General features: G+C 44.3%; 1 protein-coding gene across 1 annotated transcript in view; it reads right to left on the bottom strand.

Moving 5' to 3' along the window:
• Window positions 1-512: 512 nt before the first annotated feature.
• Window positions 513-14,892, bottom strand: part of Nt5e (5'-nucleotidase ecto) — a 44,191-nt gene continuing 29,811 nt past the window's right edge. The window contains exons 4-9 of the mRNA XM_059268330.1: window positions 8,714-8,911; window positions 7,503-7,657; window positions 5,926-6,031; window positions 5,018-5,167; window positions 3,263-3,463; window positions 513-2,352 (exon numbers count right to left, since the gene is read on the bottom strand). Of these exons, the coding sequence (XP_059124313.1) occupies window positions 2,189-2,352; window positions 3,263-3,463; window positions 5,018-5,167; window positions 5,926-6,031; window positions 7,503-7,657; window positions 8,714-8,911 (974 nt within the window). The 3' untranslated portion in view covers window positions 513-2,188. The remainder of the gene's footprint in view (window positions 2,353-3,262; window positions 3,464-5,017; window positions 5,168-5,925; window positions 6,032-7,502; window positions 7,658-8,713; window positions 8,912-14,892) is intronic.

The raw sequence follows: 14,892 nt of genomic DNA, 5'->3' as shown, positions 1-14,892 counted from the left end.
AAGACTTCAGTCTTCCTTTAAAAAAAAAAAAGATTTTTCTCTCCTGCTTAAAAATTTCATTTTTCTTCTCAATTTTGAAGTGAGAGAAGAGAAGGGCTACCAGATGACAAAGTGTTTATTACAACGAGAAATAATCCTGGTGAAAAATTGTCCTTGCTATATTGTCTTGGGGGTGTGAGAGAAGACCAAAGAAAAAGGAGTATATCTTCAGTTTTATTGTTTGGAATTTACAATCACAAAGTAGTCCAGGGTCATTTCCCAACACTGTGGCACAATACATATATACACATATTTAGAAAAATTACAAAATGTTCTTTAAAAAATTATGCTGTAGTAAGATTTCTCCTCATTTACTGGCCAAGCATAAAAATATACCTCAAATGCACCTTTATTTTTTTTTACATAGTCTTTTTGACATTTCTAACTAGTCTATACATTCGTAGAGCTGAAGGCATTGTTTTACTGCAACAAACTTCATAAAAGGATTGGAATTTTTTTTTTTTTTTTTTTTTTTTTTTTTTTTTTTTTTTTTGGTTTTTCGAGACAGGTTTTCTCTGTGTAGTTTTGGTGCCTGTCCTGGATCTCGCTCTGTAGACTGGGCTGGCCTCAAACTCAGCTCTGCCTCCCAAGTGCTGGGATTAAAGGCATGTGCCACCGCCACCTGGTCTAGGATTGGAAATTTTAAAATGTTTTGTGTCAAGAGTACTTAACATTTGTAAACACCAGGAAACATGTCCCCTGTTCAGACGTCTAGATGCTGTTTCGTGGTTAAGGTGAAGGCTCCCACTTCTTGATTACTCATGCAGTGCTGACCATGCTCCCTTGGTCACAGGACCATCTTGGTCAGGTGTTCTGTGGGCATAGATTATTTCATCAGTCTGCGTATCTCTTGGGCATCCCTTAGGGCTCACTGTCCTGTCAGTACTCTCATATCTGGACTGGAGTACGCCTTACAGTGGTTGCTTGGGATTTGAGTCTCAGTGACTTCAAACATTTATGTACACTGCTTCTTGCAATCACTCTTGCCTTCCAGAACGCTGGATCTTTCCATGATGTACATAGTGTGACTAGACTGAGAGCTGTGTTGGCATCTGGGGCAGGACAGGTGCAGGTTTAGAATTGCAGTTCGTTTTAGAAAGCTCTCTCATGACACCTCCATGCGAGGAAGAAGGAAAGAGAGAGAGGGGCAGGGCTTTTGGAATCCCACAAGAATTAACAAGAACCAATGTTCTGCTTTGGAATCATGCTCTGCTCCTTTGCAAGTGTTTATATAACACATGTAAATGCCCATCCTCTCTCCTGCGATGTACCAGTCCTGGGCACACCCTCCCTTCCCTTTCTCTGCTGCCCCCTGACTGACTGCCAGTGTGTCGATAACTCATCAAAGGCACATGGTGTTGTAAGACCGGATCTTGTCCAGGATCCAGTCTTTCAAAATTGGTAGACAATAGAAGCCCGAAAGAAAGGGGTGTGTGGCGGGCAGAAATAAACCAGAGATTTGTCATTTGGGGCCATTGGCAGGAAGAAAGGAGACTTGATGTAGGAGGGACTATTGGATTTGAGGTCAAAAGACCTAGACAGGTCTTAAATGTATCATTTAGGGATATATGGCCTTGAACATGTCAACCCTTTCTGCTAACATATCATACAGAAGAACCAACACTTATCTACAAAAATTTCTTCGTAAATTATAACCGTTTTTGTTTGTGAGAGTCTTGATGTCTAGCTGACTAGCTTGAAACTCTATATAGGTCAGGCTGACCTGGAACTTGGCAGCCATCCTTTCTCCCTCCCAAGTGCTGTGACTACAGGCATGTGCCACCACAGCTGGCAATGACAAAGTTCTATGTAAACATCAGTTGTTTGATGGATTAGAAATGAATAGAAAGTGAAGAATTATTTTTGTGGTTCAAATCCGTTACGTGGATATGTAAATTACATCTAGTTGTTTTCTTCCCCCACTCCGGAAAAGAACCCTGTTGGTTCAGACTTTCTATCTGCTCACTGAGTTGCTGGCCCTGACAAATGATGTTCTAGTTAGTTTCTTCCTTTCGAAGTGCTCTGAGCGTCGGCTAGGAGCCTTGAGGATGGTAAGCGCCATTACAAAGCCAGGTCTCCAGAGGCAGATTTGAATATCACTGGAAGAAAAATGTAGTTTGACATCAAGGACAAGTAGACTTCCCGTTCATTATTGGTACAAAACAAGGATCACTGCGCAAAATGAAAGAATTACTAAAGGAAAGCTTCCCTGGTAATGACTTCCTGCAGAGAACTTGATCCGCCCTTCAACGGCTGGGTAAACTACTTGCATTTTTGAGATGTATTCAGAAACCACGCTGATATCTTGGTCACCTGGAAAAAACACATACATTATTTTAACTCTCGAAAAATGATCTATTAGCAGTAGGAAGGGAAATAAGATCTCTAAAGTCCTTGAAACTGAAAAGAGAAGACACCTTTTCATTCCAGGATAAAGCACCTCAGAAGACTTTTGTCTTCTGGTAATTTTAAGTGCAAAGGATCTGCTTGCTTTGTCATGTTGCAGATGTGAACTTCAGCACAGCGTAATTGGGAGGAGTGCAGTTGTCTCAGCTCTAAGGTTTCTAAGAGGTTGTTGGCACCACAGCTGTAATCTATTCCAGAGCCAAAGGCATTGGGGACCTGGACCAAGAGTTAGTTAAGAAATAAAAGTGACTTTCTCATGCTGTCTGCTCAAAATTATCCTCACATACTTGATGATGGGACATTGGAGCTTTCATTCCCAGAAGAGGATGAAGAAATAACAAACCCATGACAACCCCCAAAAAATCTTACAATTATTCAAATTGCTCCATGTGGATGTGTTCATTGAAGGTATTTAATGCCTGGCACTGCTAATACACAATAGTTGACTGTAAAGGAAAACATCACAGGCCATTGTGATGGCACATGCCTTTAATCCCATCCCTTGGGCAGGAGGATCTCTGTGAGTTCCAAGCCAGCCTGGTCTGCATAGCAAGCTCCAGGCCAGCCATGACTACACAGAGAGACCCTGCCTTTAACCAACAGTGTGTCTTCCCTGGGGCTGGAGAGATGTGAACACGCGTGCCGGGGAGGGGATAGCACACCAGTCCTCAGTATTGTGCTGTTGTTAGCAACCTCCAGAGCAGGAGGGAACCAGCAACAAGGGCATGGGGTCCCTTTCCTGTCTTGTCCCCCTCTGCCCAGTTCTGTTGTGCTGAACACCTTTGGGAACAGGAGAGGAAGAGCCACTGGTGCTTACCAGAGTCATGTTTTAATAATTCATCTTTTATCATCTGGAATCCATCTCCACCACTGGCGAGGTAGCTCGGGAGCGTCACTTTATACACTTTATCCATTTCCAGAGGCTCATAAGTGGGCACTCGACACTTGGTACAAAGAACATCTAATTGCACCACTCTGTTCCAGGGTTTTCGGGTAAGATCATATACCACATGGATTCCTAGAAGAGAAATGAGTCCATGCTTTTGCTGAATCCAAAGGGACTTTTGCCTATGAAAGGGATTTTGGCCAAATCTAGAATTAGGATACTAGGCTTATGTTACTTTAATTCCTGTGTGAGTGAAATTAAACCAGGGGAATGTTGGCAATGGTGTAGCTACCCTTAGTTATTACCTTCATCCCTGAGGCCTCCAGTATATGGGAGAACCACTGAAGGAGAACTGACCCTCAGAAAGGAAAGAGTGATTATAATCCTGAACTCATTGGTCCAGTAATGACTCACTGGGCTTGGAAAATGAGGTGTGCATTGTTGGGAAATGAGTATTTGCAACAGCTTTGAAGACTGAATGTAGTCATTCTAATTTGGAGATTTTCACAAATACTCATACTCAGCACTTTGCTAGAACATCACAGGTCCTTGGCTCTGCCCTGGGAAAATGCTGTATGTCAGGGTTACTCCCCACACAGCAAGCCAGGGTCTCCTCCCAGACAGCAACACCCATCAAGCAGTTCCATGAACTAAAACGAACTCCCAGCCTGTGGAGGGGCTGGAGCAGGAGGATCACCACACATTTGAAGTCAGGCTGAGCTACATAGTTTGAGTCTATCCTAGAGTACACATATTGAGACTCTGTCAAAAAAAAAAAAAAAAAAAAGGCAAATAACATACAGCCAAGCACAGTGGGACATAACTGTAATCCCAGTATTTGGGAGAAGATAGAGGCAGGAGGATGAGAAGTTAAAGGCCAACTGTGGCTACATAGTGAGTTTGAGGTCATTCTAGGCTACATTAGATCCTATCTCAAAATGAACAAAGCAAGATTAATAAAAAGTGAGAAAATGAGGCCACAAAATTATTTTGGAGTAAAATAAGATTACTATTTTAAGGATTAAAACTCTGGATTGTGGAATTGATTCCTAAGAAAAGCATTTCAGAATCCTTTAGGAGCTGGGACATAGCAGCGCTAAAAAGCATTTTCCCCAGCATGCATGAGGCCCCAGGTTCAATTCCCAACAGCACAAAATAAACAGGAAAATGTTTGCCTAGCATGGGTTTACTCTCCAGCACTCCCCACCCACCTTCAATGAAGTCAGAGAGAAAGCAGGCCAGGGGTTAGTGACATGCCTCCCCCCCCCCCCCCCCCCGCAGGATTAGAGTAGACTGTCTCTGCTTCTACCTTTTGTTCCTTTGAACCCTATTATAGTCCCAGGCAGCTGAACATAACGGAGAGAGCTTTTGCTTTTGTTTAAGAATGTTACCTGCACCCACAAGATTCCAACAGAAAGGCCTCATGCCAGCTGATCTGCTAATGTTCAGGAAGTCAGCTCCCATGGATGCCCTTCCGATCTCCAAATTAGGGTTGGCAAATACTACTCATTGCCAAGGGCTTGGGTCTGACCTCAACCTATCCTCAATGACTCCAGGAGTCCATAGTCATTGAAAGATGGGGTTGGCTGTGAGAAAACCCCAAGTCTAGCCACAGAGGTAAGGAGCTGAGCCAACCAGGAAGGCCTAGATCACTGGACAACGTGCTCTGCAGGATGTGCCACTTACCACCCACTTGCAGGAACTCCCCAGTGGACTGGCCATAGCGATGCACGCTGTGCTCAAAAGCCTTCTTCAGGGTGGAACCTTTTATTTGGACCAGGTCAAATGTCCCTCCAAAGGGCAGTACAGCAGCCAGGTTCTCCCAGGTGATTGTGCCTTAGGTAGTTAAAAATGCATCAGGAGAGAAAAAAAGTTGAAGAAAATGCTTACCCAGAGACTGGCTCCCTTGGGCTGAGGGAGTAAAGTGGGAGAGGGAAGTACACTTTGGGAGGGAGTGTACTGAAAGATTCTGCCCTGCTGTCCACCACAGGGCAAGGGGGTTGAGCCTGCAAAGGACCAAGTCCACTCTTCTCAGCCTTAGATCTCCTAGTTTGGGCTGGATCTTCAGTAGTTGGTTAAACATTGCTCAGCTGTACACAGGCAGTGGGTTCTAGCCACCTGCTCTATTATCTGAAATGAGCTTTGGACCTTATACTGATGGGGTTTGACAGTATGTCAGCAAGGGCTGCAGCAGAGCCTTAAGTACCTGCCTAGTGGATTTGTTTTAATGTGTGATAAGACCTTGGGCATCTGCAAATATATAAAGTGTGTCTTTGAGATGTCCTTTCCAGCATAGGAGGTTAATGAGTTGGTCTTTCTCTCTCTAGACGTAAAAATGTTCAATACATTTTATAAAGCAGCAACAATTAATAGCTTTGCAAGTGGGAGATTTAGACCAAGCTGAGATTTAGCATCTGTGTGAATACATATGAGAAGGCATGTGTGTCCTTTTGTCGAAGCACTGGACTTGAGTCACAGCTAACACACGCTTAAAGGCCCAGCATTTTGGTGTGTGGCTGGCAGCAGAGGGTGCTGTGGGCACAGCCAGGGAAGAGACAACATGGGCAGCTGAGGAAGTGGGCCCAGATGCATACCGTTGTTCTTCTCATCAATGGGGGACCGGATGCCACCTCCATTTAAAATGCACATGGACACGTGATTCCAGAACATTTCATCTGGGTGTCTGAGGTTGTTGTTAATCTACAATAGTAGCAGAAATTTAGTTACTTTGGGTCTTCTTTCTTGGTGTCAGTTCCAGGAATCTGGTTATCTCTACTGAGCAAAACAAAGGATTCATCCCCTACTCCCAAGTGCCCAGAGGTTTCCCAACTGTAACTAAAACTCATTGTATACATTATTAATCATAAAATGATTATTAGCCTATCTTCTATTAGCCTTCAATCAGTCAGAAGCACAAGCATATTTTACAAGCACACACTCAGTTACAGCAAGTAAAAATGTGTGCTTTTTGTTTATTTGTTTTGAGACAGGGTCTCTCTATGTAGCTCTTGCTGTTATATATAAACCATGCTTGCCTCAAACTTGGAGAAATCCTCCTGCTTCTGTCTCCTGAATGTTGGGGTTAAAGGCATCCACCACCAAACATGGCCTTAAACCTTTTATTTTTTTTAGGTTTGTTTATTTTATATTTTAAGGGCATGAGTATTTTGCCTGCATGTATGTATGTGAACCACATGTGTGCCTGTGGAGGTCAGAAGAGGGCATCAGATCCCCTGGGACTGGGGTTACAGATGGTTGTGAGCCACTGTGTGGGTGCTGGGAATTGAACCCAGGTCCACGTACTCTCAAGCTCTGGGCCAACTCTCCTGCCTCAAAATGTGTGCTTTCTAAATCAAGCACAAGAGTAAAAGTTATGTTTACCCCAGCCTCTTTGACAGAAAGGTTAAGTGCTGGTAGCACCCTGGGGTGTTTCTAGATTTTTGCCTAGATGTTTCTGTCTGGTTGTTTCTCATACTGATGTCACGGTGCTCGGTAGCCAGCCTGGATGGACCTCATCTTGGAGGGCGTTCATGCTGTCACTCACTCGGCCAGAGTTTGTGGAGTGTGGTTGTATCACAGACACTGGCAGCAGCAGGATACTCACACCGACAGGCTCCCCATGGGTGAGCCCGTGAGAGCAATAGTCCAGCCTAGAGACCTTTGCTCAACGTAGCCCCATGAAGCCACGTTGGCCAATTAGCCCCACAAAAATGCTCTTCATGAATGATCTTGTTCTAGCCAGAGACTTTACCATAACTAAGTCTTGTCATTCTGTGCTTGGGAAGGAAGTGCAAGTTACATGAAGCCCATGTTCTTTAGAGCTGAGAGAACAAACCAGGGAAAAACTGTCCTGCCAAGTCAGGCCCCAGCAGATGTGCTTGATCTACTGTGTCAACATCTGGCAGCGGCAGGGGGGTGGGGTGGGTTCCTGTCTTCAGATCACCTTACAGAAAGAAACACCCCAGATTTAGACATCTAAGAAAGACATATTTTAAAAGGTTATAGTCCTTGTAAAGCAATAAAGTGATGGTCTCCTAGTCTCTCCTCGCCAAGGTGTTCAGTATGAAACCCCCAATTTTACTGCCATCACTTTGTCCCTTGTTGCATCTATCTTCTATCTTCCTTTCTTCCCTCCCTAGATGCAGGTGCTCTGCCCCTGCAGACGGCTCACCATAGCATCACAGATCAGGTTGCCCATGTTGCATTCTCTGAAGCGGCATGACTGAGTGGAGCCGTCCAGGTAGACGATTGTTCTCCCCAGTTCCTGGGTAGAATAATTATCCAGCTTTATCCTCCACTGGTTAATGTCTGCTTTGATGGTTGGATCTAGGACAGGAAGGAAGGACATCAGAAAGGTGCACGTGAGAGGAAAGGCCTGTCATTAAAGCAGATCTCCCAGTGGGTAAATGCTAGAGAAATCAAGCGTTGTCAGGCTTCCCCGCTGGGAGTATGCGTTAGTCCATTTGTGCGTTTTGGTTTTGGCTATGAAATTCCTTAGGACTATTTATCTCGTTTTCTGACATTAATACCTGGGTGTTTCTTACCTCAAGGATGCTTTTGAGCATCTCAGCATCAACTCAACATGTGGATGAGCACATGTCAGCCCACCTAGGATGGCACCATGGTGGTGTCATGAGCATTGAAAGGCTGGGCAAGTACAGAGGATCTGCTGAGGGTATGGTTCCCAGCTTGTTTCCTCTCTAGCTGTTGAAAAGCCTATGTTGTGACCACACTCTCCTGGGTACAGTGAGACCTCCCTGCCCATCCTTCTGAGCAGGTAGTGAAGAGAAAAGGGCTAGTAGAATCACAGCAGCATGCTCACGAATACTATGTGAAAATGGATGACGGCATAATGATACTTTCATTCTGAGTCTCAAAACAAGAGGTTCTTCTTGACAGATATGCTGCGTACACTATAACTCTAGCCTGGGCTATATATGGAGAAGCAACAAAAACAAAACAACAACAATACAAAGAGGTATTTCCTTGTCTCATGAATGAAGAGGCTAAGGCCCACAGCGCACTGTCCCCGCCTCTTGTTAGATGGGCCAGGTTTTGAGAATACTCTGTCCTATTTGAATTGCTTTCCTTCGGTCTTCTGCTCCTCTCTAGACAGGAGCTGACAGTGGCTTTTGCCTCCCCAGATTAAGCTTTTGAAAAGCAGAAGGAGCAGTGGTGCACTGAGCAGACTTGGAAAAAGCAAATGAGGATTTGGGCGTTGGCAATTTGAAATTTCCTTACGAAGGAAGGGAGTAAACACAAGGGAGAGGCTAAACTCTCCACCGGTTTTCCAGTCATGTCCTGAGACAAAACAAAAGGAAGAAGGGGACGGAGGACCTAGCCGAATAACTTGTCAGTTGTTAGACTCTCCCCAGATCTCACCTTCGGGGATGCTGCTGTTCAGAAGAATGGGGTTTCCGTGTGAAGTGATGACATTTCCTTTGTCATCAAACTCAACCTTCAGATAGCCCAGGTATTTGCCAAAAGCATAGGCCTGGACCACAGGAACCTTCCGGCCATCATCGGAGGTGACAATGAATGGGTACTTGCCGGCAGGCACTTCTTTGGAAGGTGGGTTTCCTGAAATAAAAGAGGCAAAGTTGATCAAGTCAGCCCTGGCACATGGCAGGCCACTGGCTGGACGACAGCGAGTTTTGATGACTGGCCATCTGCTGCTCTACATGGCTGGTCTTTCAGAGCCCCCCTGGGACGTTCGTCACCGATTCCAAATGCCCTTTGGCATACAAATCCTGCCATTCTCCACTCAGTGGGCATTTACTAAGCTGTTTCAAAGTCTAGGACATTGTGCCTGGTGATCTGATGTGGGTCATACAAAAACACAATACTGCTAAGATTATCCCTCTTCCATGCAGACTCTGTCTGTTCCCCCTGGCTGGATGAATTAATCAAGCCATTTGGATGGACCTCGGTTTTTCTGCAAAACCATCCTGCTGCTGCTTCCCAAGGGCTAGGATTACAGGTGTGCACTACACTGGCTGTCATAGGGCGAATGTGGCTGTTCCTAAACCACCTGAGAATTCAGCAGCAAGACAGCTCTGCTGTTCCGCCTCTGTTCTCATTGACAACTGTAAGCTCCAGAGAATGCCTTCATCTTGTCGGAGACCAACAAGCAAACACCTCTCCAGCTAACCTTTACATCAGTAAAGTTCTGCAGGCCTTTATCTCACAGGGGGCCACAGGAAGAACTCGGGAGCCTTGATCACCCAGAGGCCTCCTTGTTTGCCTGAGGGTCAGAGTGGCCACAGAAGAGGCATGATGCCCAGCATCTCATCACTTGCCATGTTTAATTTTAATTTCTTTTTTTTTTTTTTTTTTTTTTTTTGGTTTTTCGAGACAGGGTTTCTCTGTGTAGCTTTGTGCCTCTCCTGGAACTCACTTGGTAGCCCAGGCTGGCCTCGAACTCACAGAGATCCGCCTGGCTCTGCCTCCCGAGTGCTGGGATTAAAGGCATGCGCCACCACCGCCCGGCTATGTTTAATTTCTTACCAGGAACTGAATTTATTTTTAAGCTTTTATTTTTTGTTGGGGGCAGGGGTCATGTGTGTGAGCCCCAGGAATCAAACTCAGGTCCTCAGGCTGGGCAGCAGGCATCTTTAAATGCTAAGCCATCTCACTGACCTGTGTGTTTAAGTTAACGTCACCTCTCCTTGATGTATACTGTGCTTCATTTGCTTTGATTTGCGTCTGAAAAGCAATGTGTAGTTCCAATCTGGCTTTGACTTTATAATCCTCCTGTTTCAGCCTCCCACATAAATGCTGGGATTACCGGTATGCCCTAGAGCATGATTCATGATTCATACCGAATTTCTGTGAAAGTGATATAATAGTTTAGGCTGCTTGGAATCAGATTATGAAATTGATACCCTTGGCCCATTTTGTTTTTGTTACCCACTACAGACATGACTAGTCTCTCCTACTGGATGTTTACAGAAGGTCCAGAGAACTTCAGTACGTGATTTATTTCACATTTGAATCAGTTCTGAGAGGAGGCTGTGACTATAATTACATTTTGTTCTCCAAGCTTCCCACGAAGCAAGTCATGTTAACTGTACTTTACAGACAAGAAGATTGACTACCATAGCAGATACCCAAGGACACATGCTGGAGTGTGATAGGGAGTTGACTGAAAACCAAAGGAGTGAGACACTGACCTGCCCTCTCTCTTCCACCTAGAGCAGCCTGCTGTGGGTTATTCTCAGTGGGTAAGCTGGTTGGCACAGATCACTTACAAAATTACATGCAAAGCCAGGTTTGTACCTTTGCATTCCAAGCTCTTTCAGGCTCTTTCCGTTTACCTAAGAAAAGCCAAGGTGGCATGCTATGAAGAACTTACTTCTGCCCTGTCAACTTCGAAGACACACAAGCATTGCAAATACCAGCATTACACAAGCAGGGGTAGCCGCCTCCAGCGTTAGCATTCTGCTGTTCATGCAGATGAGCTAAGACGCGGCAGAGTCACAGGCAGGAGGGACACTACTCATCTAATCCTTCTCTTCCTCTTCTGTGCGCCTTTGGGCAAGGATAGACTCTGCCCCTTCACTGGAGGGGACTAGGTATTTACAACAGCCTCTTCCTAACCTTGCCAAGGCTTCCTCTTCTGGGCAATGTTTGGAAAGCTGCAATATCCCGAATGTCCACAGCGTGGCGGAGAATCTCCCATCCAAGGGGAAAAGGGACTAACGAATTGCAAAAATCAGGCATCTTGTGGTTTCTTGGAAATTAAAGGGGAATGGCAAGCCAGACTTTTGGCCTTGTTTTGTTTGTTTGTTTGTTTGCTTGTTTTTTTGTTTTTTCCTCCCACGGAAATAGCTTAAACAGATTGTTAAAAGTTAGGAACCTGACAGTCCTGTCAAATGCTTCATTAGCTCAGTAGCACTCTGCAAAACCAGCACCCATCTGCTAGGGAGTACCTACTCTCTAGCTCAGAAGAGTCTTGATGTTCCTTTTCTGGGAACAGAAGATATGTCAAGGACATCTCACACAGGCGGCCAGGAAAAGGCAAAGTGCTTCCCTTGTGGTTGGGGCTGGGAGCTAATCCCTGCTTCCGCCAAGGCTGAGCCCTCTTTACTCCGCCATGCGTTTGGCAACTCCAGGAAACCACTGGCAGGAAAAACAATCCAGGGCTTCAAGTTTCCCACACCGTTCCACGCTATTCAGCCAAAGACCTAAAATGTTTATGACTTTTTGCAGCGCTGGAGGTCAAACCCAGGGCCTGTGTGTGCTACATGAACACAACCACGGTTCTACACCTCCAGTCCTTCAGCCCAAGGCTCTTTACACCTAAAATATGGTCTCCACATGAAGCCACGCCTTCGTCCTTAGGTGTGTGGCTTATCATCTTGGCATGAGAAGAAGTGTCTATAGACTGTGTTCCAGTAACCAAGACAGGACTCAACCTGAGTGGCCGAGGTGCTGGGGATACGTATGTGGACATGGTAAACCCCGCATCTCCCAGTACCTTATAAGTGTCCAAAGGGACTTCGGCAGGGTACTGTCCTCAGTCAAGGAATGGGTGATTCAAACTGGGGTCTGGACAACTATCGGATACAGTTGGAGAATGTAAAAACATATTTAAAAATAATATTGTACTTCAAGCTTAAATTAATGGTTATTTTTACAGAATTCACCGAGTTCTTTTTATTTGTTATACAAATAAAAGCAGTGTTGTAGAATATTTGGAAAAAGAAGAATAAAATTATTGATTCTCCATCTTTAAACTTCTGAAAATTTAAAGAAAATATATTTATGAGTAGCAATGGGAGGGGGGAGAAATTGGTGGCAGCATACCTATTAGGAAGAAATAATTTTTTTTTCTTTTAGTAAAATTCAGAGTTCTCCAGAGAAACAGGACCATGTCATGTCCACATATATAAAGAGTGTAGGGGACATATTCTCAGAATATAAAACTGGGGTATTTCTCTTAGACATATTTCTAAGCCCACTTCTGCTCATATTTTACCTTGATCAATCCCTATGACAATTTTTGGGGGAAGCTATACCACTACCATCATTTTTTGTTAAGGAAAGCTTGGGCTCAATGAGATGAAGAAAATTGTCAGACAGTATTGACTGAACCAGGGAGCAAACTGAACCTATAAGAGGATCGAGCCCTTTCCACAATCCCAATCCACATTCTAGTGAAAGGAAAAATGAAATCCTGCATGCCAGTCCACCAAACAGCAGAGCTAAGGAGGCACGAGCCTCCATCCTGTGAAGTACTCAGTGCTTAGGGCCTGGGAGTTCACAGGAGTTGACCAACTATCCTTGGATAACAGATCTACCTGCCCAGGGATCCAGACTGCCATTTATTCACAGTCATTCTTTCAGAGCTTGGCTTTCAAGAGACTCATCTTGAAATGCAGTCTCATGTAGAATGAGACCACTGACCACTGCTGTATGCTTGCAAAATGATGTGGCTTTGCTCAAAAGGAAGTGAGTGCTGAAGCTGGGCCAGGCAGAGGCTATCTGCCAGGAGTGAGTGATCACTGGAATGAGGAAGGTCCCTGTGCTGACCTAAAAAACACCCAGGGAGATCACTGCTGAGGCCACTGGTCAGACTGCTGCCCTTTGGCTAATTCTCCAGTGCACATAGTAAACCCTGGATGTCAGCAGTTCTTATCAAGTGCCTGGAAACAGTTCCTTGGAGACTGTTTCTCTGTCCTGTGCATGCAACAAATGTTAAGGCTGCTCTGGAAAGACAAGACTATCTAAAACCCAGCTTTTCTTTCTCTCCTTCTCTCCTTCTCTCCTTCTCTCCTTCTCTCTCTCTCTCTCTCTTCCTTCCTTCCTTCCTTCCTTCCTTTTTTGATGTGTGTGTGTGTGTGTGTGTGTGTGTGTGTGTGTGTGTGTGTGAGAGAGAGAGAGAGAGAGAGAGAGAGAGGGAGAGAGAGAGAGCAGGGGGTGGGATAGGGGTGTCTCACTGTGTATGTATTCCTGGCTGGTCTGGAACTCACTATGTAGACCAGGCCAGCCTCAAACTCACAGAGATCTGCCTGCTTCTGCTTCCCAAGTGCTGGGATTAAAAGTGTGCACCACTATACTGGCCTTGTTTTTTTGTTTTGTTTTTGTTTTTTTTTTTTTTTTTTTGAAACATGGTCTTATGTAGCCAAGGATGGCCTAGAACATTCTATGCAAGGGAAGATTACCTCATACTAATCTTCCTGCCTCTACCTCCCAAGTGCTTGAATTACAGGACTGTTGCTACCACATCTGGCTTAAGACCCGGCTTCTTAAACTGTAGGTCATGAGCCCCCATGAGGTTGCATGACCGAAGGGAGGGTCATGAAAAATTTGGCAACAGTAAAAGGTTTCTGAACATACAATGACCAAAAGTTAATTTAAAATAAAAACTAGGATGGATCCCTATCTGGGACTGATTACCTGCCCTGCATCTCGGACTTCACTGTAGCCTTGATTCTGAACACATATGTGCACCCTGCACCCCACACGAGATCACACCAGGCAGTGCCAATGCATGGTACCTGAGGCTCAGACTGGAGTCTGTTCTATGTTGTGAACTGCATTGTTGCTACTGTACATACAAAATTTTTTGCTCTTATAAAAACATGATTTTATTATGAAAAAAAAACTTTTAATATATCCCTGCCATCATTCCTCAGTACATAAGGAACAAGCTAGTCCATCTTTGGAGTTTATTGCATCAGAGCATGTTTGATTACAAGAAAAAATTGCTGTTTGAATTGCTGTCTTGAGTTTCATAGAAAACATGAAGTTAAGCTTGGTTAGGTCAGAATGTCCAACAATTTCTGAAATGGCTCTAAACATAATTCTGCCATTCTGTACTATGTATTTATGCAAAGTGGCATTTTCAGGATGGATGATTATAAAATCAAAAGACTGATCAACTTTGAAAAAACATTGAAGATGCTGAAGTATCAAATATTTAGCCAAAATTTAAATCTCTACATAAAATAAGCAGATCTATCTCATTAGTATTTAAATTTGCTTTGTCTTTAATAAATGGTAAAATGATATGCATGCCAAAGAATTACTTTAAAATAAGTTTCTTGCAATGGTGAGATGTTCAGTGGGTGAAAATGCTTGGACTCCAAGCCTGAGTTTTATCCCAGGACCCCACGGTTGTTCTCTGACCTCCACACATCTGCTCTGGCATATGCATGCTCATACCCACAAGTGCACATGTCATATACATACACACAATAAAACTTTTTAAAAATAACATAATTTTCTTTCTGATTTATTATCAGGAAGTTTTGAAACATATGCCCAATTTTATATATTCATATACCTGGGGCCACATAAAAACACCCTGGGCAAAAGGGGGTAATGAGTGGAGAAAATTTCAGAAGCCTTGCTCTGACGGCACATACTGGAGAGATGAGCAGTGGCTGCCAGGATGGGACGTGACACAGTTGGCACAGTATCTATTGAACATGCACAAAGCCCTGGGCTTGATTCCAAGCACTGCATAAAATTGGATATAGCGGTCCATGCCTGGAACCCCAGCATTCAGGAGGTGGAAGCATGAGGACCACAAGTTCAAGGTCATCCTTGGCTAT

The sequence above is a fragment of the Peromyscus eremicus genome, chromosome 7 (assembly GCF_949786415.1).
Source record: "Peromyscus eremicus chromosome 7, PerEre_H2_v1, whole genome shotgun sequence".
Taxonomy (NCBI): domain Eukaryota; kingdom Metazoa; phylum Chordata; class Mammalia; order Rodentia; family Cricetidae; genus Peromyscus; species Peromyscus eremicus.
Note: the sequence above shows the minus strand (reverse complement) of the source record. Positions and strands in the feature narration are given on the sequence as shown.